The 22,947-nt window shown below is 44.0% G+C and overlaps 1 protein-coding gene across 7 annotated transcripts in view; it reads left to right on the top strand.

Annotated features, from left to right (window-relative positions):
• Positions 1–22,947, top strand: part of LOC147428506 (uncharacterized) — a 68,204-nt gene that overhangs the window by 4,179 nt on the left and 41,078 nt on the right. For all 7 annotated transcript variants that reach the window (XR_015186063.1, XR_015186064.1, XM_086497581.1 and 4 more), the window contains exon 4: positions 10,071–10,146. Coding sequence is in view for 5 of the 7 variants with exons in the window: in XM_086497581.1 (XP_086353707.1) it covers positions 10,071–10,146 (76 nt within the window). In the remaining 2 variants the exon portion in view is untranslated. The remainder of the gene's footprint in view (positions 1–10,070; positions 10,147–22,947) is intronic.

Raw genomic sequence — 22,947 nt, 5'->3', positions numbered from 1 at the left:
ATAGTCTTCGTACCCTCTTTGAGTCTTGGGAAGATCAAAGATGACGTTCGCTATACTCTCCCATGGTCGATTTGGAATCGAGTCCTGTCACTTTGTAACTTCCATACTTCACTTTGAGACATATCAAACAAGTAGGCACAAATTACTCCACATCCTTTGTCACAAGTGTGACACGGGCACCACGTGCCAATAGAAAAGAACAGACTGAACAGACTTTTAGCACTTCATTAACAACTGAACTGAGAGAGAGAGACAACACGCGACACGGAGTGGCGGACTTCCACCCCAGAGAGTATTGGCCCCAAACCTTGGCGCCCCTTTCGGTATTTCTTTATATTGCATCAAGACAGTACAAGCCGGTACTCGAGACTTTGCACCTTCGCCAGGAAGCATGCCAGAGAATGAGCCCTAACCTCATATTTAAAGGCTCTTGGCTTATGAAAAGCCTTCAAACTCAAAAGCTTCTAGTCCAAAAAGCAATGCCAAAAGCTGCGAGCGTAATTTACGGAAATCCGTACAGTTGCCACGTCAACAAAAGCAAAACGCGGAAATCCGTACAGCCTGCCACATCATCATGTCAGCGCAATTTTCAAAAACTGCCACCTCATCAGCGCGGGTCCTGCTTTATTTTAATCTTTATGTCACTTGGGGTCCCATCGGATAGGGTCCCCATAAGTTGGTAGGACTTCTTTTGTTACTTGCTCTTCTTAGGGTTTAGGCCTCTCGGCCAGCATCTGTAAGTTGGCTCCATTCTTTAGGCTTTGACACGTCAGCAGTTTGTGACATCCTTCTTGAGCTGTGGCCAAGTGTCGCATCTATGCCTTGTGCCCAACAAAAGGGGGATTGTGACATTGTCAACAACTTCTATCTCTAACTACATGGCACACATGGTCTTTTGCACCAAATACCCTTTCTTGAGAGAGTACCTTGAAACTGTCTCCCCACTCTGTACCCTTAGAAGATCTCACCCGGATTGTAGCATATTGCTCCCATATGACATCAGAGTTTTGATGATAACAACGGCGGATATTTGTGGCTTGCAAGACGATGTATTTGCCACCATAAGTACACAATTCGAAAATGAAATTGCGATAGAATGTTCTCATCTCATATGTTTTTCTGATAACTTGTTCAGGGACAAAAAATATTTCAAACTCTGATGATCCGTGTACTCTATAAAGTCTGTCACAAATGTGGCGACGTGACAGCCTGGCCCTAGAAAGGGGATGCCCAAAGTGACGGGACATTAAAATAAGTAAAGCGGGAATTTTTTCTGGATACAATGCTGACATGGCAACTTTTGGATTTTGTGGTGGAAAACGCAGAAATCCGTATGGCAGCTTGTACGGTAGCTTGTAGAGGTTTTGGTGGGCAACCCTTTTGGATTCCATGTTTTAGTAGTTCCTTGCTTTTGGGGGCGCCTAGTTTAGGGATCCTCTGTAACCTTTTTAAGGAGGCCTTGAGAGTGGCTCTGATAGCTTAGCTTGGAAGCTTGATGCAAAGCATACCTTTCGTCAATTGTGCTGCTGCATGAAATCGGTTTGTAGCCTTACTAAAGGGCGGTAGACTTTAGCTTTCACCCGTAAATAAACCATCTAAATTTCCTTGTACTATACGACACAAAGGAACTTCACCCTGTTGGCCCCAGAGATTGGTGCCCCTCTCGGTATTTGTTTATTCTTATTGCACTAGAGAAAAACATGTAAACTTTTACAAGCTGTCCCACTTTTATCGGGCTGAAATCCCCCTACTCTAGCCCAATTTCGGCAGCATAACGGCAGTAGAAGTCTCTACAGACAAAAACCCAAGTAAACAGTGATTTTCCACGCAATTTAGAGAACTTTTATAAACTAGGGGAGAATTTACAGCACGCTGAATTCTCTGTTTTGGGACCAAAACACCTATTCGGTGATTTCCTAGCTTCCTCAAAGCTCCTGGGACCTATAACATCAAAACTGACCAAAACCCTAAACCTGCAAAGAATTACAGCAAGCTGTAATTCTCTGTTTTGCGCTCCGATTCACGTGCTGGTCACTTTGCCCTCAAGCTCCCTGCCCTTTGATTTAGACGAGATTTCTTGTGAGAAATCTCTCTAAATTGTCTTGTTAGTGTGTGTGTGTACGTGTTTTGAATCAGTGATTAGCTTATTCAATACCCATGCAAGAGGCTCTTGCCTCGGCAATTGAGCATAGAATCCCCACAACTGTACATAACAGATGAATAGCCCTTGAGCTGGGCATCACGAATATGTATTCAAAAGGGGGGAGAGATGCACGAGAGCGGAATCATGGTGCTACATAAGACAGGAGAAGGCAAGCTTTCCATTCAGGTCGTTAACTTGTACCCACTACTCTCACACACACACACACTGTAGTCGCACAATGAGTCAAAATCAGCTCGCCTTCCCCAAATCAATTTGGGCACTCTCCTCTTGCTTATGTGTCCTGCAAACTGCTCTCAGGCCGCCAAGTGTCCACTTTGCCCATTTGGTTTAATTTCCTAGTACCCACCACCTTATGAAGTCTCGCCTAGGGACTATAATTGAGCCTAGCCACCCTTTTACAAGCTAGATTTCAGTGTCAATCGACCCAACCATCTCGTGGCTGCTTGGCCTTAACTCCTGTGGATGAAACTCTCATCCATCAGCCGTTTCACACTGGCGAGCATTTGTGATTTCAAAAAGAGGATCCCAAAAATTAAATAAAAATCAAGGGAAGGAAACCAACAAATAAAGCTAGTGTTTGTCACAGTCTCGTGACAAAGCTGGTAGAAAAGTATCCCAAAAGCGCTAGCAATAGTCATCAAGAGTGTCTTGTTTGGTCATCTGAAGATGGTTCCATGCTTTGATAACGTCCTCTTCGTACTCTTTGGTGAGCCATGCGCAGGTAAAAACTCGTGTGAACTTTAACCATGTGGGGGGTGCTTCCTTTCGCAAAAGCAAGGTAGACCACCAAGCTTGGGCGTTGCCTTTTAGATATGAAGACGCTCGTTGAACTTTGGAGTGTTTTGAAAAGTGCCCTTTTGACAAAACAATGCCGAACTACTGAATGAAAGCAAGAGCTTTGTGGGTGTTCGTATATCGTGTAGAAGTGTCAAATATAAGTGCTTGCCCACCCTCTTTAAAATCCATGGTCTTCCCACCCTTCAGCTCCAGCCGATCAAACTGACTCAGTCTGTTGCCTCGTCTCCGCCTTGTTCCAAACATTCTTATCTGAATTAGAATTGTCTGAGGACGAGGTATCCTTGTCAGAACTATCATAATGCTTTCTGTGCTTTCGAGATCCTTTCTTCAATCTATTCTTCTTGGATTGTCTGTCCCTACCATTCTTCTTCTTGCTCCTTCGATTCCTTTTGTGACGGGTTTTAGGGTTAGGGTTTCTGTGTCGAAGCCATAGATGCATCTGGTCCAGTGTGTTCGTTTGGCTTGTCCCAGATTCACTCTCCCTAGGAAGGTGGGCGGTGCCAATCTCTTGGTCAAAGCCGGAATTCTTTGTTTAGTAATTGCATCTGAAGTCATTTGCATGATACCAGGACAGCTATGTGACCTTCGGTTTTTGAGCTCACTTGGCTATGTTTTGCAGATCCTGGTTGAGAGGCCTAAAACCTAGAAGAAGAAGAAGAAGGAAAAGTTTTTACCAACTTATAGGACCCCATCCAATGGGGCCTATAATAAAACTATGCAAGAGACCTTGCGTAAACAATTGATGACGTGACGGATACTGTATAGACAGGCCAAATATCGTGTTGATTGTTGACGTGGCAAATTTTTGAATTTTGCGCCAATAGGTGCCACGTGGTAGCTGTACAGATTTCCGCGTTTTTCGGTGCTTATTTAGGGCAGTTTTTCACCAGCTTTTAGGAGCATAAGTTTTGGGATAAGATGCTTTTAGAATAGTAACTTTTGGGGGCTCTGCTTTTAGCATCCCATGTACTCTTTATAAGTGCCCTAGGGCCATTCTTTCAGGCATTTGGACGCAGAGCTGGAACATCTAGACCCAACGGGAGTTATACTTTTGCAGATCAATAATAAAGAAATACCGAAAGGGGCATTAGTCTTTGGGGCCAAGGCGTCTTGGCATGGAACTCCGCCGCGCCATGGGAACTCCGCCGCGCCATGTCGTCTTCTCTCTTTCCTTTTCAAGTTGTTTTGAAGTACTAAAATTGTTGCCAAGTGTGTAAAATACTGTTATCTCTGTGTTTTCGTCTGATCACTCGCCGGAAGTGATTACACTTTCTACATTTTCGGTGCTTCCCGTCCTCCTTGTTGGAGTCGGAGGAAGATGAACTCTGAAAACGACGATGAACTGGGGTCATCCTCGAAGCGTACACGCTTCTTGGATCTGCTATTGCTTCAAATGTGGATTTCCAACCTAAGTAGCCAGGGTAATCCACTCCATGGATTTTTTTTCAAGAGCAGTTCGAAGACTTCATAACTTGGTTGACATGCTGCTCCATGGCAATGTCAAACTCATCCTGCGAGTACAGTTGTTGCTTGTCTGCACTCGGCTTGGATTTTTGCTTCGTGGCCGACTTGAGAGGTGAGTGATTGGCCGCCTACCATCCCAAATGAATCTCGTCAAGTGGATGATTTTTCAAAAACTTCGCATATTGCGGGTCCTTGGTGTATTTGAGCATCTAATTGGTACAGATGTCAACGTGAAGCTACCGTTGCGCTTCCATCTTCTTGAATTGTTTGGTGGAAGAGGACTGTACTCTTCTCTTAGTTCGACTCCCACTAGCTCCTCTGTTAGTTTCCTTACTTATGCGAGGAGGAATAACTGTCTCCTCTCTACCGGATTCACAGTTAGAATCCATTTGTGTTGCGGGAAAAGGGATCGGATCTTTCCTATTTGCAACGCGTTTTACAGGCAGTCTGTTGGGTGCTTGGCTTTCGGGTCAGATGCTTTTAGATGTAAAGCTTTTCATGTAACTTCCATAGCAGCAAAGGTACGAGACGGGATGTTTAATACGCAGTGTACAATACATGTACTAGACGTATTTTTGAGAATAAAAAATAAAATACGTCAACTTTTTTAGATATGATACTTTAACATGGACAAATGAAGCGGGTCATGCACCTCCTCAATGCCTCTTCAATGTTTAACCTTAGTGTAGCAGGGCTACAGTGTCACTTCACAAGGCAAACAGTTGGATAGTTGGCTACACTGGGCCTGGTTCACACTGGACGGACCCTCTGGACGGACCTCTGGTCTAGGGAGTGACACGTGGCAGGGTACCTACCGACGGTGGTCTAGTGGACCTCGTGGCCAGGTCACCACATGGCTGACATTATGAGCCGTTGGTGGCTCTTTATGGTGGTACATATGAGTAGTAGCGGTTGGTGATGTTATCATCTTCTTCACCTTTGATCTTGTACGTAGTCGTCTAGAGAGAGTCTTACACAGAGCACTGCTTCACCATCCCTGCACATCTGAGCCTCGACACCCCATTTGTACTTGTGAGTCCTGGGCTGGAGCTAAGTGTGCTGCCACGCCAGAGTCTGTACATGGTTCTTTGAGCTAGTCGAGTCCACATGTTCTGGTCCACTATTGTGTCTCTGTTGTGTATCCATTGTTTCTGTGTTTCATTCTGTTTGAGAGAGTTTCCATTTGTTTGAGTGAGATTGTCACGTACATTGCACTGAGGGGCACCCACACTGTAGAGAGCACGACACATTATCCGCGCTACACTTAGCATACATAAACAAACACCATGAAGCTCCAAAACACACTTGATCAACTAGCAACAGACATTAGAAAAGAATAACGTTTGAGCAAAAAGAACCCTAGAATAGAAAATGTTATGAGACGTACTATACGTTTCATTATGAGACATCCCGTATCCTAAATAAGATACACGTATTTTAGCTGGCTATGGTAACTGCTTTTGCCTAGGCCAGGGGCCTTTATAAGGGTCCCATGACCTCATCTCTTGGGCACTTTTGCATAGGAGCAACGCCATATAGAGGATTATCGGACCTCGTACTTTTTGAAGCATAATAATAAAGAAATGCCGAAAAGGGGCACCAGTCTTTGAGGCCAATGCATCTGGACGCGGACCTCTGCCGTGCTGTGTTGTCTCTCTCTCTCTCTCTCTCTCTCTCTCTCTCTCTCTCTCTCTTTTTCAATTCTATTAAGTTATTTCTAGTTTTCCCTCATGTGCGTTGTTGTAGATCTCCGGCAGGTGGCTACTCCAGTCAAAGGGAGCCAGTTTGTCCAGAGTAGCAGAGTTAAGCAGTAGCAACCTCCCACCATCGATTTGATGGCTCATCCTCTAGAGACGGATACTTCTGGTGCAGCAGTGGCGACGACTCTTTCTCTTGGGTGACAAGACCGGACTGCTCTGCTCAACTTTCTTTTGTACATATGCAGTGACTTTTGGGTTCTTTTTGTAGTTTCAGTGTTCGTCTCACCGAGGCGGTGAGTGGTCTTGTGGCGGCTACCTGTAGCAGGGTTACAATGTCAGAGGCACGGGACATGTAGTTAGTTACAGTTGGGTTGGAGTTCATACTGGACGAACTTTCGCCTGGGCAGTGACACGTGGCAGACATACGGGTGGTAGTCTAGTTGACGCGGGGCCAGATCACCACGACCACAGTTTGGGGATAGACTTAGCTAGATTGGATATTTGTGAGCCGTTGGTGGCTCTTTATGATTGTATATATCCGTAGCTGTTTAGAGTTATTGGGATCATCATCTCTTTTGTATGGTCATTCGTCTTGAGTCTAGCATCTTGAGTTCATGTACAACACGTCTGCACCATCCCTGCACAATTGAGCCTCCACACCCCATTGTACTCGTGAGTTCTGTGTTGGAGCTGAGTGTGCTGCCATGCCAGAGTCTGTACTGGTTTCTTTGAGTTAGTTGAGATCCGTGCTGTTTAGGTTCCACTATTGAGTCGTGGTGTTGTTTGCTCTGTTATTTATTGTTTCCTGTGTTTTCATTCTGTTGGAGTGAGATCTCACGCACATTGCACTGAGGAGCAGCCACTGTAGAGAGCACGACACATTATCCCCGCTACAATTCGCTTGTTGCGGAGTTAGTTGGGGCTCCAAGGAAAACTTTTTTTTGAAGTTCTAAAAGTGCTCAATTTCTTCTTTTCCGTTGGCACGTGGTGCCTGTCTTGTGACAGTGGTATCAGAGCTTCAGGCATGTGCTTTTCTGAAAGCATACCGGTCCTACTAAAGAGTAGACAGAGAAAGATGATGCTTCCAAAGTTCACTATATGTTTTATATAAAGAATCTTCGTGTCCCGACACCGGACTTATTAGCCACGCACTCCATGGACTTGGCAAGCTTTCAAGAAAATTTTTGTCCGAAGTTACATACCTTCAGACATCTTCCTTCGGATTGCAACTTCTGACAGAGTGGGGTATTTTGAAAGGCTTGCCACAGAAATCCTAGCAGATTAAAACTTGAAATTTCTCAACATCTCTCACCAAGTGTCTCTTCTCGAGCTGATAACCTTAGAGGTCCAGTGTGATTGCTATGTCTTGGGACTACCATCACCACCACAGGAACACTGTCTGTCGAGGCTAGTTTCAACTGTTCATGAGCTTAGGAACCATGCTCCGGTCGGCTACATCCTTATGGAAGAAATCTAATCCTAATCTGGGTGCAGGTTTCAGGATGGAAAGCCAGTCGTCTTTTTGAGCTTGACTGATGTCTAGATTGCTTTTTAAGTTTTAGTTCTGTTTGAGAACTTGTTTGGTGATCCTATTTGGAATTTGTTTGAAATGGATGGTATTTGTTTTGAACGTGTCTTGGTGTCGATTTGAATTGTTCGACTCCAATTTTAATACTGGTTTCAATGATTGGTGATTTACTCCCGGGTGGAGTACTGAAAAATGATGTTTAAGAATGCTTGTTCATACTCATGGCTCCGACCCTTGTGGTTATTTATTTGTTTGGGGGGGGGGGGGGGGTATTGAATGTTTGAAAAGTGTTGTTTTTACTCATGGCCCTGACCCTCGTGGTTATTTACGAGGGGAAGCATTAAGAAGTCTGAGCAGTAGTTACTCTTAGCATCACCAAACGACGCAGCCTGTGGTCTGGGGGGCGTTTGGTTGTAAAAGGCCTCTATATCTCCCGGTCCGGACCTATTTAGGTTATGCGGAGGAGTGATGAGGGAGTCGTTGAACAGCTCATGGCTCAGACCTGGATGGTTATTTGTGGGGGGAGTGTTCATCGACGACTTTATGTTTCTATGTCTTGTAACATGCATATGTGAGCATTTGTGTTGCATTGTGATGTGCCAACCATTGAATATTCCTTATTGGATGAGATACTTATGTGACTCAAGATATCAAGAGCTCCGATTTGGAATGAGACTCCTTATTGCATGAGATACTTCTTGGAAATCAACGCGACCTAGGATATCAAGAGCTCCGATCTGGATTGAGAAAACTGATTGTCCCTCGGAATGACCCTCAGAACTTTTTGAGCTAACTTGAGTTGTTTTGCAGATATATGGTAATCACGGACGATTACTTTCTTTCAAGAAGGGGGGATGTCACATATTGCTGACGTGTCAAGCCACCGAAGAACGAAGCCAACTTGCGGATCCGGGCGGAGGAGCCTAAACCCTAAGTGAAGAAGGAGAGTAGCTGTTTTGCAGATATATGGTAATCACGGACGATTACTTTCTTTCAAGAAGGGGGGATGTCACATATTGCTGATGTGTCAAGCCACCGAAGAACGAAGCCAACTTGCGGATCCGGGCGGAGCAGCCTAAACCCTAAGTGAAGAAGGAGAGTAGCTGTTTTGCAGATATATGGTAATCACGGACGATTACTTTCTTTCAAGAAGGGGGGATGTCACATATTGCTGACGTGTCAAGCCACCGAAGAACGAAGCCAACTTGCGGATCCGGGCGGAGGAGCCTAAACCCTAAGTGAAGAAGGAGAGTAGCAGAAGAAGTTTGTCTTGCTGAGTGGCCTATTTTTCAAGAAGAGTTCGCACCAACTTATGGTACCCCGTCCGATGGGGCCCAAGGACCTAAAGCCCTTAAAATAAAGCGGGACCACACACACACACACTTAATCTCTCGCGAAAAAGGTGATGACGTGGTAGCTATACGGACGCCCGCAATTTACGCTAATGATGTGGCAGGTTATACGGACTTCCGCGTCCAGACGTGGCAGTTGTATGGAATTCCCTGTTTTGCGTTGGTAGCTTTTTGGCACTAGAGCTTTTGAAGACCCCAAACCTTGGCGCCCCTTTCGATATTTCTTTATATTGCTTGAACTCAGTACAATGCCAGTACTCGCGCTCTGCACCTTCACCCCGAAGAGTGCCAGAGATTTAAAAGCCCTTGGCCTATGAAAAGCATCAAACTCAAAACCATCTGGCCAGTGCTCTCTCAAGGTGGAACTCAGCCACTCCCCGTCTCATGAGCCGTGCACTCTCTCTCTCTCTCTCTCTCTCTCTCTCTCTCTCTCTCTCTCTCTCTCTCTCTCTTTCAGTTCAATGTTGTTTGAAGTGCTAAAAGTGTTTAGTTTGTTCTTTTCCATTGGCACGTGGTGCTTGTCTCGTGACACAGCCACAACTCCATCAAACTCAATTTCATCCTGCAAAGGTAAAACTGGCTGGTTAGTTTGGTGTAAGACAGGTTTCTTAGCTTAATGACATGGAGACAGTTACTGTTGAATATAGTTTAATTTCGTTTTCATTGGCACCTACACGCAATCGCGTGCACTCAAAAAAGGAATCAAAGAGAGGGGAGATAAAGAGTAAGAGAATCTTTTCTGTATTTCTGTTAACCTTTATTAGTAGGAAGCCCATCTATGGAAGCTTCACTCATATGGTAGGAACTTCGAGGAGAGTAGAACATGGCAAGCTCACTTGCAGTCCGTTTTAGTGTATGACTCAGATTCAATGCTTTTTTAACAGATCTTATTCTTGATAATAGCACTTAAGGCTCTCTCATGTCCTAGATTAGGCTAATGCTGATCACCATGTGTACTTGCAATGCTTTCATTTTCAACAAATGTCACGTATATACTTTCACTAACTTATCACCGCACCTTGAGGCTCTGAAGTTTTACAACTCTTCTATATTTTTACTGACAGAGAAAAGTGACTTTGCATAGTGAAGGTCAAGGTGATGGTGAAGAATCTGTTGCTCTCAAACCACCATCATGTGCTGGTATGTGTAAATTATTTTTCTGTTTTCTTGTGCAAGTTTGTTCTACACCATAACTACTGTGTGTAACCACAAATTTTTTTTGTGGTTGCACGAGGACATATGTTGAAGTTTGAAATTCTGAACATCTGTTTTCCAATTTACCTCTTATATTTTGATTATGGAATAGCATGTTTTGGCTATGCATGTGTTTATCTGATGAAGCCTGAGAAATCGTTTGAGGGGCGTGGAAACGAAGCAGCAGAATATACATATACCTTCATAAGTTCAGACTAGTCTGAACTCACAAATTATAAGAGGGAATAAAGCACTCATAAAACTATAAAAGCAAGGGACACAAGAAAAGAAAAGAAAAACAAAAACAAACAAACTAAATCACTTTGTTTGCTACGAAACAAAACTAGATAAAACAAAGCAGAATATACACCTAGATTAGTGGTGGATTGCACCAAGTGCCAAGAGTATACAGGGTAAAGGAACTATATGTGAATAGTAGTTATAACAGACATTTTGTTTTATCTTCTATATAATCACTTACCGACTTAAAGCTCGTCATTCATTCACTCTTTTTGGCAATAAACAGAGACCTTTACTCTCTTTACACTTCCCTTCGTGGGGTTGGAGACATGGACAAAAGAGTCTATTCTAGAAGTTCGTGCTTCTTCAATTCTACTGCCTGCAGCAACAAACTCATCTAGTGTAGCATCTGGTTTAAGAGACTCCTAGAGCTGCCATTGGGATGCCTTAGGAAGAGCTTTCTCAACCCACTTTCTTACCATGAAGTCCCCTTACTATTGGGGAAGTCTAGCCACCAATAAGGCTTTCGTCCTAGTCATGAGCTCTGCAAATGTTTCATCTTCTTTGTAGCACAGGGTTCCCCAGCTCATCTAACCTTCTCTTGGTAGCCACGTGGTGAAGAAACTTCGCTTTAGTGTAGCCCAATCTGCAAAATGTTTCTTTGAATACTGACTATACCACTAGTCAGCTAAGCCATCCAAGGCTAAATCAAAGAGTGCTAGACAGAACCCTTTATGGTTGAGACTATGAGTGAGAGACAGAGAAACAATCTTCCTAACACGATGATCTGCATCCTCGGTAGAGAGTCCTTTGAAGGTTGGAAACTTTATGTTTATGCTGGCTAGGATGCTAAGGAGATCTTCTTCCGTTTTAGTTGGCCTTGCTTGTGGAGGTGGTGGTGGAGAACTAGGTAAACCGTAACAGACATGGTTGCAGGGACTCCAATGGTGTAGGTGACTCATCCAGATATCTTTTTTCTTTCCTCCATGGATTGCAACTATGATGCTACCAGTCCACTTGGCCTGTCTAGTCCAAGCTGGTGTGGGTTGGGTTGGACTACCGACTCATTGCTCAGCCTATCTCATGTATGACCCATACAAGAAAATCCAAGGACACTAAAGCAATTCCTCTCTCAAGCCCATTGAGGCTATATCAGAGGCTAGTGACTGTCATGCTTACCCGCTCAAAGTCTCCCACCACCATTACCTCTGCCACGTGCAGATTTGGGTGGCCTTTTTCCTGGAGTGGACTAGATTGACCTGTTGAAGGAACCCTTCATGGAGATACTGAGTTGCGGAGAGATTACTCCTACGACTTGCCAGTTGCAGCCAATAGGTTCAAAATCTTTTAGGAGATTTTTCTTTTCCAATTAGCTAGGGATTTAGTTAGGATTAAGACAAGCTGTTCTTGCCCAACATAGGTGTCATATAGAAGCATCAAAGTGACCAGCATGGAAAGCAGCCATAACTTGATATGTGTCTCATGGCATTCCAAACCTCCGCATTGTATCTCAAGTGCTCTTATGGAAATGTATGTTTGTCACGTTAAAACCCTTTACTTTGGTTTTCCCAAAGTCAACTCTCCACTCTATATCTACACAAAAGATTGCAATTCATCCAACCGCATTACAAAGCTCTTGGCTAAGTCTAAGATGAGTGTCACATGATCAAAATATAGTGAAATAGGATCAACAGACCAGCAAGGCTCACTCCTAGCAACCCAATGTAGCCCAACTACAGTGATTCAACTACTACAAGTGTGGGCTATTCCTAGTCCACAACTATACAGACGAGCACTTTGGTGGGAGACGGTCGACGCCATCACCTACTTGGACGTGATCCACCACAGTAGTCGATGTAACTTATCCTATATATTCTTGATGAGACATTAGTTTATTATCAGTCAGTCTTGTTCCTATAGAGTCTAGAGTCAGTGCCGAGTCTCACAGCACACTCCATGCACTGTTAAGCCTCTACACCTCCATTCTACTCTGCTATTCCTTGGTCTATATCTAAGAGTGCTGCCAGCCGGGTCCTTGTAGCTGATACATTGTGAGTGCGAAGTCCAATAGAATCTAGTAGTAGACATTTGCTTGTATGGTACATTAAGAGAGAGACTTTGAGGACACTGCATTAAGAGGCACCCATGCACACACAGAGCACACATAGCATGACTAGTAGTCACAAGGGCCGGATAGGTCGTCGTGCAATGCTCCTTCGATGGCGAATGATGATGGATCGAATTTTCTGATTGTGAGGAAGCTGTAAGCGAGGTCCTCGTGGTCGTGGATATCTCGGACTCCAAATGTCAATGGCTTTGTCCAACAAAAATCCACCAGAGAGGTGTCTATGATAGGTAAAGCAGTATTTGAAGGAAAACTGGCTAGAGCTGTAGTACTTGGAATGAAAAATTCAATGTGCTCTGTGTGTTTGAAACGTGGTGCTCGTTACTCTCTTGGCCCTTAAGAGATTCTTGCTAATATCTTCACTGTGACATCTAAGCTCCAATAAGAAATGCCAAGGAAACATCCTCAAAGCACATGGTCCAAAGCCTTCACAGAAAAGGCAATGGTGCATCGAAGCTCATAATAGACAGTACAATGGTAGATGTAGTGCTCTTCTGACTCCACCTCTTGATGACACATCTGTCATATGCAATCTTCTCTTGATATACCTCATATCTACCCATCTCTCATCTTAAAGAGCAGGTGTGGAGATATGCATCTGACCAATGGAAACTTTAATACCATGTAGGAGGTGTGTTCTTTCACTTGTGTATGTGGGATGTATGATGATCTAGTGCCTTGTTAATCTGGGATGTATGATGATCTTGTGTGGAGAGGGGTGTAGAATATGCCTTGAAAAATCCCTTAGAACGACCTAAATAGTGTGCAGATTTTGAGGGCAAGTACAAATCTGGTTACAAAGCAAGCCTGGAGGCATCAACTTGAAAAATTTTATACAACTAGGCATATGGAAAAATCGGAAGAACTGAACCCCTCCTAAAGAGAGTAAAAAGTGCCCCGAAAAACTAAGTAGAGAGAGGATGACAACAGACTTTGAAAGATAGGCACTTCCACCAAAATCTCACTTTGCAATTGTATCCAATAAGCCAAAGTAGCAAAAGCCACCAGCGGCGATAGGAGCAGCTGCAATGGTAAAAGCTCGAGATCGAGCAAATGTCCGCCAATTGGTACCATGTGATAGCCAAGGCAGGGGAAAAGTAGATGGAAGGGAGCAGTCGATGATGAAGGTGATAAAGCTGTCATCACCAAGGATACTGCAGAAGGAGACCACAAAGGGCCACGCAAGTCACTACACTGGAGCAAGGCAAGGAGATGTCTGCTAGTATAGAAACCACTCTACTTGCTCAAGGTGTCTCCTTGAAATCCAGACCTAGGGAGGGAACTCCAAGAAGATAGTGGAGGAGACTTTGGTGACCACCCAATGAAATCTTGCTCTTGAATCTTGGTAGAGAGAGAGAGCAGAGCGGCAACCCAACTTCCCTTAACCCAAAACAAAACAAAATGCAAAACAAGAAACAAGCAAAAAGGAATAAGAGCAAGAAACATGAAGACAAACGGCAAAAACCAAGAAACGAGAAAGAAAACGAAAAACAACCCTAAAGACTAAGCTTCACACACCCACACCCAACCACACACCCACACAATCACCGAAAAGCTAGTCTTACAGGATCAAAACAAGGCACACTAAATTGGCTCCACTCACACACACACTGTTGCTAAATGGACTATTTTCTTATTTTCTCGAGTAATTTCTTTTTATTGAAATTAGGATATTTAAAGATGTGCACTTGAACCGTAAGGTTAGGAATTGTAGATCTACTGGAATTATTAGAAGCCATCAGGAACGGAAAACTTTGATACGTCATATGATGGGTGACATCAAGCATCGCGAAGGGGTTTTACTGTTAGTTCGGTGGGAGAGACCGGGAAACGAATATTCCTGATGTGTCACGTGATGGGGTGACGGGAGCATCAAAAAGGGAATATCTCGTTGGTCTGGCAGGAAACCCGAACTGAAAAAAGAAATACGCGTAAAGACACAAGCACAAGAATAAAGATGGTTTCTGAGAAGCTCTTCTCAAAAAGCGGAATATTTTAACGAGTTTTCCGGGAAGAGCAGACGCTTTCTCGCGAGGAATCTATGTTTGCATTGCATTCGTACATGTGGCTACATCCAGGGACACTTGGGAAGTGTTCTGAAAGGCATTGTTTTTAAGTTATAAGGTTTTATTGAGTTTTTGGGCAGGTTCAGACCAATTTTAAAATATGCCGGCCGTCCACTTAATAAGTGGGTAGCCACTTAGAAAATAAAGCAACAAAACCAGCCAGCGAAGTCTCTCTCCCTATTTCGGGTAGAGCAAGAAAAAAAAAAAAAACGGCTGTGATCTTTACTCGAGCAGCTATTCGTGTCGTGGCAAAGGAGCTATAAAAGGCTAAAGCACCACATGCCCTCACTGAAAGGGAGTTACCAACGTCAGCAAGAGAAGACTCTGCCGCCAGATAATGCAAGAGATCGCGAGACTACGAAGCACGGAAGTCGCTTTTCCCGCGCAAGAGCGACAGGTATCTATTGTGGATTCGCCATACGAATTGTTGTCGCGTGTTTGTGTGTGTGTTTGCAGGTACTTCATCGCGAAGGAGAAGCGAGAAGGCTTCGGCCTATGCTTGGGAATTCTGTCACGGAATTCGGAAATTGTCTGCGGAGTCTTGACTCCGAGTACAGTCGGAAAAAGGATTGAGAGCTTGTCTCTCGGATTTCCCTTACGGGAAGGAACGACCATCGAGTCAGAGATTTAGAACGGAGGGGTTTTCTCCGGTTCTTGTGCTTGTAAAAAGATTCTCCCTAATAAAGGATTCTGTTTAAGGGGGGGGACCAGGCCACCTTCTAGTCCCAAATACTGTGTTGAACTTCTCCCTCAACTCTGTTTAGTTGAAAGATTATTTATTTTCATCTTGTTGATTATTCGTGTGCGCTCCCGTTTGTGACAGTGGTATCAGAGCTCGGATTCCTCTCTTTCTCTACAAAGAAGGACGATTCCGAGAAGGAACAGGAAGAACCATTACAATCCACGGAAGAACTGCTGAAGATGAACTTCAGCAAGCGCGAGCCCAACTCGCGGAATTGCAACAACTCATTTTGTTGCCGGTTGTCCAAAAGGTTTTGGACGGAATCAAGAAGCCGCAAGGAACGGATGTCGATGGGCGTCAGGAAAATCCTGTTAATGGAAGTAACCCGCAGATGGATGGTGTGGAAAAAGGTGCCGAAACGCACAAGGGATCTCCGGATCAGGACAAACGGCCTTCCAAGAGCAAAGGCCAGGAAAAAGAACTTTCTCTGCTTAATGAAAGCAAGGATGTCTCTATCTCTTCTCCATCATACTCTCCTGATTAAACTACTACATGTACTTCTCATACAATATCTAAATCTTCTCCTAAGAAGAAAACTCCTACTACCCTACATGCTACTAAAGAGAAGCCCCAGTTCAAGAGGGATAACCGCAGACGTCACCGCAAGATGCGGATTCTCAAATCCGGTGACTAGGATGTGAAGTTTGATAACTACACAGGACGGAGAGATATCTCCAAGGCATTGTCTTTCATCAAGCAGTTTGAAGTTGCTTTTGTCAACGGAGACTTCGCTGAAAAATCCAAGTTGCGTCATGTTGGGATGCATCTCAAGGAGACTGCAAGCAACTGGTGGCTAGCCAAAATTCTAGAAGGTACTCAAGCTAGAACCTGGACTCAATTCAAAGTTGAATTCTATGAACAATTTCTTCCACCTGATTTCGAGAAGGACATTTGGAAGGAATGGGACTGGCTCGCCCAGAAGGAACAAGAGAAAGTCACGGCTTCTGTTGACAAGTTTTGGTTGGTTCTTCTAAACGTTACGCCTTTTATGAAGATTTCCTACGAAGAAAAGATGCGAAAGTTTGAAGCAGGTCTTCAACCACCACTTCGGAAGAGCATGAAGGTGTACCCACATGACACCCTTCAACGGATGATGGAGTCGGCAATCATTGCCGAGGATTTACATTCCACTGGTACCCCCAGACGCATGGAAGATAGCACATACCGTGCAAGGCAAAGAGTTGTCTATGATGACCATGGCAACCGAGGCAAAAAGCGTTCCCCAAAGGATCCGGATGAGCCTAAGAAGCCAGAGGATACCGGAAAACGGCTTAAGTATCTCACGCCGAACCAAGTACAAACCTTCAAAGAGCAAGGAAGGTGCTTCTACTGTGGTGAAAAAGGACATATGAAGCCCGACTGCCCTGTTCGGCAGCAACAGCAGGAACAAGCATCTTCGAAGAAGGAACAATTGAAGAAGGAACCCGCTCCACCGAGCTTGAATTTCATTCCTGATGTGCAAGGGAATACAGAAACCGAGAAAGGGAAGCATCAGCTCCTTAAAGGCTGGGGATCTGTTAATAACCAGCGGGTGTTGATCCTCTACGACCTTGGATCGACGGACAACTTCATCTCATTGGAAACTGCAAAACGCTTGGGCCTTACACCGGCTCAGCTTGGAACTCCAGTCACTTCCGGATCGGCATTTGAGGGGTTGGCCACCAATGCAACTCCCGTGCAAGGACAACTTAATCTCCGGATTGGTGAATACAAGGACCGCGAATGCTTTTCGATGGCACCTATCGAGGGATGTGATATCATCTTGGGTATGCCATGGCATTACCATATGCAACCGGTCCCAGATTATGTAGAAAAGACCCTCGCTTTTGAGCATGAGGGCAAGAACATTAAAATTTTTGTTGATGCAGGGGATTGGCTATTCCCTATTGTAAGCCATATCTCCATTAAGAAGGAAATAAAGAAGTGCGTTTCTGCTTACTTGATTTTCGCACGTGAAAGAGATAAAACTAATGAGGGTTCGCTCTCTAGTTTGGAAATTAAACGTTTCAATTTCTTGAAAAGTGTAAAGATTGTTTCACAGATACTCTACCAGACAAGCTACCTCCTGAACGTCCGGAAGATCATCGCATTGATCTCGTACCAGGTAGCTCTCCCCCAAACCTACCCCCTTATCGGGTTAGTCTTGCTCAGCAAGAGGAAATTTTGAAGCAAGTCAATGAGCTTTTGTAAAAAGGTCTAGTATGACCAAGTACTTAGCCTTACTACTCTCCAATTCTACTGGTGCAGAAGAAAGACGACACGTTTCGAATGTGCATAGATTATCGATCTCTAAACAAGATCACTATCAAGAATCGCTTTCCGATACACCGGATTGATGATATTCTCGATAAGTTGCAAGGAGCAAGCATCTTTAGTCGCATTGACTTAAAAAGCGGGTATCATCAGATACGCATAGCCCCTGAAGATGTCCATAAGACTGCCTTTCGCACAACTTTTGGACTTTATGAATTTTTGGTAATGCCGTTTGGCTTGACCAATGCTCCTGTCACATTCAATCGAATGATGGACCGAGTTTTCAGCCCACACCGAGCTTTCACAGGAGTGTTCTTTGATGACATACTCGTCTTTTCAAAGACCGAGGAGGAACATCGGAAGCACTTGAATATAGTGTTTCAGGAATGGCGAAAGCATGAGTTGCATGTGAATACAAAGAAGAGTGAGTTCTTTCTCATTGAGATACACTATCTCGGCCATATAGTCTCACATAACCAAGTGAAAATGGATCCCGCAAAGATCCAAGTCGTGCAAGATTGGCCAACTCCCACTACGGTACATGATGTACGAAGTTTTCTGGGATTGTGTTCTTACTATCGAAGGTTTATCCGAGGCTTTGCTCAAGTAGCAGGACCACTTCATGACCTAACAAGAAAAAAGATCCCTTTCAGGTGGGGATCGAGACAACAAGGTGCCTTTGGTAGGCTAAAGTACCTATTAAGCCATGGATCTATTTTGATAGTGCCAGACTTAAGGAAACCATTCGAGGTTCACTGCGATGCTTCAGGTGATTGCATCGGTGCAGTGCTTAACCAAGAAGCCCATGCAGTGGCTTATGAAAGTAGACTTCTTAAGGATGCAGAATTGCATGCCTCGATCTACGAGAAGGAACTTATGGCTGTGATCCACGCCTTGTCTACCTGGAAGCATTATCTTTTAGGAGCGGATTTTGTGATCAAAACAGATCACCAGAGTTTGCGGTATTTTCTTACGCAATGGAAATTATCTGAGAAGCAAATGAGACGGGCCAACTTTTTGTCCATGTTTCACTTCCAGATCCTCCATACGGCTGGGAGTAAGAATGTGGCTGCAGATGCATTGTCTAGACGGCCTAGGGTGAACGCAGTTACTTCTGTGTATCACCAAGAATTGGAATCACTTCTAGAGTTGTATCCGAATGACCCAGACTTCTCCTCCACTTGGAATAAATTACAGAACGGAGAGGATGAATATCCCTATTCTATTTGGGATGGTTATCTCTATCACCACCAAGCAATTTGCGTGGCAGAACCATTGAGAAAGAAAATCATGGAAGAAGCACATGCTTCACCATATGCAGGTCATCGGGGAATTCTCCCTACGACCTTAGCATTGGAAAGATATTTCTTTTGGCCAAACCTTAAAGCAGACATTGATCAGTATGTCAGGGAATGCTTGGTTTGCCAAAAAGTAAAGTATGATCGGCATAAGACGCTTGGGTTACTCCAACCTTTACCTGTGTCTGATCAACCCTGGGAGAGTATTGCCATGGATTTTATTATGGATCTCCCAAAGACTCAAACTGGAAATGATGCGATCTGGACTATCGTGGATAGAAAACAATCAAAGCAGACCATATGGCTAGAATATTTCTAGCACAGATCTTTAAGCATCATGGGCTGCCCAAGTCTATTGTGAGTGATCGAGATCCTCGCATGACAGGCAACTTTTGGCATGTCTTGTTTGATAACCTTGGCACAAAGTTGAATTTTTCTTCTGCATATCATCCTCAAACGGATGGACAGAGTGAGATCGCTAATTCCACAGTATTGGATATGCTGAAATCTTATGTGTCAGAAAGACAGTCTGGTTGGGAGAAGTATTTGCCCCTTGTTGAGTACGCGTATAACAATACCGTGCATTCGTCTACGGGGAAAGCACCTTTTGAGATTCTCTATGGTAAGCCTTTGCTTCCACCGATCCTTGTCACTAAGGATAAGATTTTCGCAACAGATGAGTTTGTCCGGGATTTGGACACTGCCTACGGGCAAGCTAAGAGAGCAATTTTGTGCTCTCAGGAAAAACATAAGAAAGCTGCGATGGACAAGCACAGAAGGAATCTGGACTTAACAGTCGGTCAATTAGTCTTACTCAAGTTTGAGAAGGCAAGACTAAAGAAACAAGCGACTCATAAAGGGAAAGTGGTAAAACTTTCCAATCGCTATTATGGGCCGTTTAAGATAATTGACCAAGTGAACGATGTGACGTTCCGATTAGACTTACCATCTAATTGGAAGACCCACAATGCTTTCCATGTTAGTTCACTCCGGCCATATGTGAGACCGCCTCCAAGTCAGCCTATTGCTGAGGAACCTCCTGAGGTTGAGGAAACGGAAGAAATATTCCAATTGGAACAGATCATTCATTATCAGGAGCGGCCACTTAAGTCCGGGAAGATTACACGGAAGTATTTGGTAAAGTTTAAGAATTATTCTACTCTATATGCTCAGTGGATGACCGAGCAGGAATTAGCACCCTATCTTGAGATTCTGGAAGGATATGTACAAGCACTACAATTGACGACTACTGTTTAAAAGCCAGAGGGATGTTACTAAATGGACTATTTTCTTATTTTCTCGAATAATTTCTTTTTATTGAAATTAGGATATTTAAAGATGTGCACTTGAACCGTAAGGTTAGGAACTGTAGATCTACTGGAATTATTAAAAGCCATCAGGAACGGAAAACTCTGATCCGTCATATGATGGGTGACATTAAGCATCGCGAAGGGGTTTTACCTAGTTCGGTGGGAGAGACCGGGAAACGAATATTCCTGATGCGTCACGTGATGGGGTGACGAGAGCATCGGAAAGGGAATATCTCGTTGGTCTGGCAAGAAACCCGAATTGGAAAGAGGAATACGCGTAAAGACACAAGCACAATAATAAAAATGGGTTCTGAGAAGCTTTTCTTAAAACGCGGAATATTTAACGAGTTTTCCGGGAAGAGCAGACGCTTTCCCCCAAGGAATCTATGTTTGCATCGCATTCGTGCATGTGGTTGCATCCAAGGACGCCTGGGAAGTGTTGTGAAAGGCACTGTTTTTAACTTATAAGGTTTTATTGAGTTTTTGGGCAGGTTCAGACCAATTTTAAAATATGCAGGCCGTCCACTTAATAAGTGGGCAGCCACTTAGAAAATAAAGTAACAAAACCAGCCAACGAATTCTCTCTCCCTATTTCGGGTAGAGCAAGAAAAAAAAAAAAAGGGCTGTGATCTCTACCCAAGCATCTATTCGTGCCGTGGCGAAGGAGCTATAAAAGCACCACATGCCCTCACTGAAAAGGAGTTACCAACGTCAGCAAGAGAAGAATCTGCCGCCAGATAACGCAAGAGATCGCGAGACTACAAAGCACAGAAGTTGCTTTTCCCGTGCAAGAGCGACAGGTATCGATTGTGGATCCGCCATACGAATTGTTGTCGCGTGTTTGTGTGTGTGTGTTTGCAAGTACTTCATCGCGAAGGAGAAGTGAGAAGGCTTCGGCCTACGCTTGGGAATTCCGGGAACGGGATTCGGAAATTGTCTGTGGAGTCTCGACTCCGAGTACAGACTGAAAAAGGATTGAGACGGAAAAAGGATTGAGAGCTCGTCTCTCGGATTTCCCTTACGGGAAGGAACGACCATCGAGTTAGAGATTTAGAACGGAGGGGTTTTCTCCGGTTCTTGCGCTTGTAAAAAGATTCTCCCTAGTAAAGGATTCTCTTTAAGGGGGGGACCAGCCCATCTTCTCGTCCCAAATACTGTGTCGAACTTCTCCCTCAACTCTGTTTAGTTGAAAGATTATTTATTTTCATCTTGTTGATTATTCGTGTGCGCTCCTGTTTGTGACACACACCACACACATGGGCAATAGAGGGATTCACTCATCCAAAAGTAGGTTCATAAAACCCCTCCCTAAAGCCTTAGTAGACTAGCCTCTATCGCCTATAGATAAAAATCAAGAATCTGCCTATTGTAAACATTGTTTCATCATGAATAAAAATTGGGTCATTATACATGGTCAAGCACGCCAACCAATATTTGCTGAATCCTTACACATATCGCATGGGATGAAACATCCCACCACTTGCATGGCCACAATAGGTCACCCCCACACCTCCCAATGTCCCACTCTTGGTTTTGCTAATTACCATCAGTAGGTCACTCCCACAACCTCGATTGCATACCATAAATACACGCCACTAATGATCTTGTGCTATTAACACTCTTTTATCATCGCATGGATCCGCAAGAAAGGTCGTAACACATAGATACAAATGACTTAATGAGACCTTCATACTTTTGTCATTTCCATCTATTACACTGAATTTATATGTACATTTCATGTGCTAGCTCTATCATTACCCCTCCTTTGCACACGCTGGGTTGGGGCATACGTAGGTTGTAACCCAAAGGCTTAAAGGTAAAGCTGCAATACATTTGGTGACTCTGACAGTTCATGCTCTTCTATCCACTTGGCATCCATAGGCGGATAGTTCTTGAACTTCACCAAATAGCGTCTTGCAACCTGTCCTTTAACTTTTCTGTCCTTATGTGCCAAAACTTGCTCAGGTACCAGGATCTCATCAAGTTGCTCAACTTCTGGCTGATCCTCATCTGACATATCTTTTGGCACATCACCCACGTGGGTCTAAGAAGACTCACGTGAAACGCATTATGAATCTTCCACGCATCAGGCAATTTCAGCCTGTAAGCCACATCGCTGATCTTGTGAAGCACTTGAAAAGGCCCATAGTAACGTATACTGAGCTTAGGAAACAGCCGTTCCTTGCCCTTCATCTTCTTTAACCTTGCCTTTTTGAACCGTAATAGAACCCAATCACTAGGTGATAACAGCAATTCACGACAGTGATGATCAGCAGCCTTTTTTTGTTTTGCCCGAGTCTTCTCCAAGGCAACTTTAATTTTCTTATACATCTCATCCATGTTCTCGACATATCGATCTGCCTCAAAGATCTTGTCCTTTGTATGCAAAATGGGAGGAACCTTTTTACCGCCTTCAACAATCTCAAAAGGTGCTTTGCTAGTAGAGGAATGCACCGTATTATTGTACGTATACTCAAGCATAGGCAAATACTGTTCCCACTTGCCCTTATTATCTGACACATAGCATTTCAGCAGATCTAAGACAGTAGAATTAGCCTGTGTAGACTGTCCATCAATTTGTGGATGAAACGAAGACGAGAACTTGAATGTAGTGCCCATGTTCTCAAACAATCCTCTCCAGAGCAAACTGGTCATGCAAGGATCACGATCACTGATAATTGATTGTGGCATACCATGGTACTTAAACACATTG

This window comes from Adiantum capillus-veneris, chromosome 23, assembly GCF_014529385.1.
Source record: "Adiantum capillus-veneris isolate H3 chromosome 23, ASM1452938v2, whole genome shotgun sequence".
NCBI lineage: Eukaryota > Viridiplantae > Streptophyta > Polypodiopsida > Polypodiales > Pteridaceae > Adiantum > Adiantum capillus-veneris.
The sequence above is the reverse complement of the archived record's forward strand: the minus strand, read 5'-3'. Positions and strand labels throughout refer to the sequence as shown.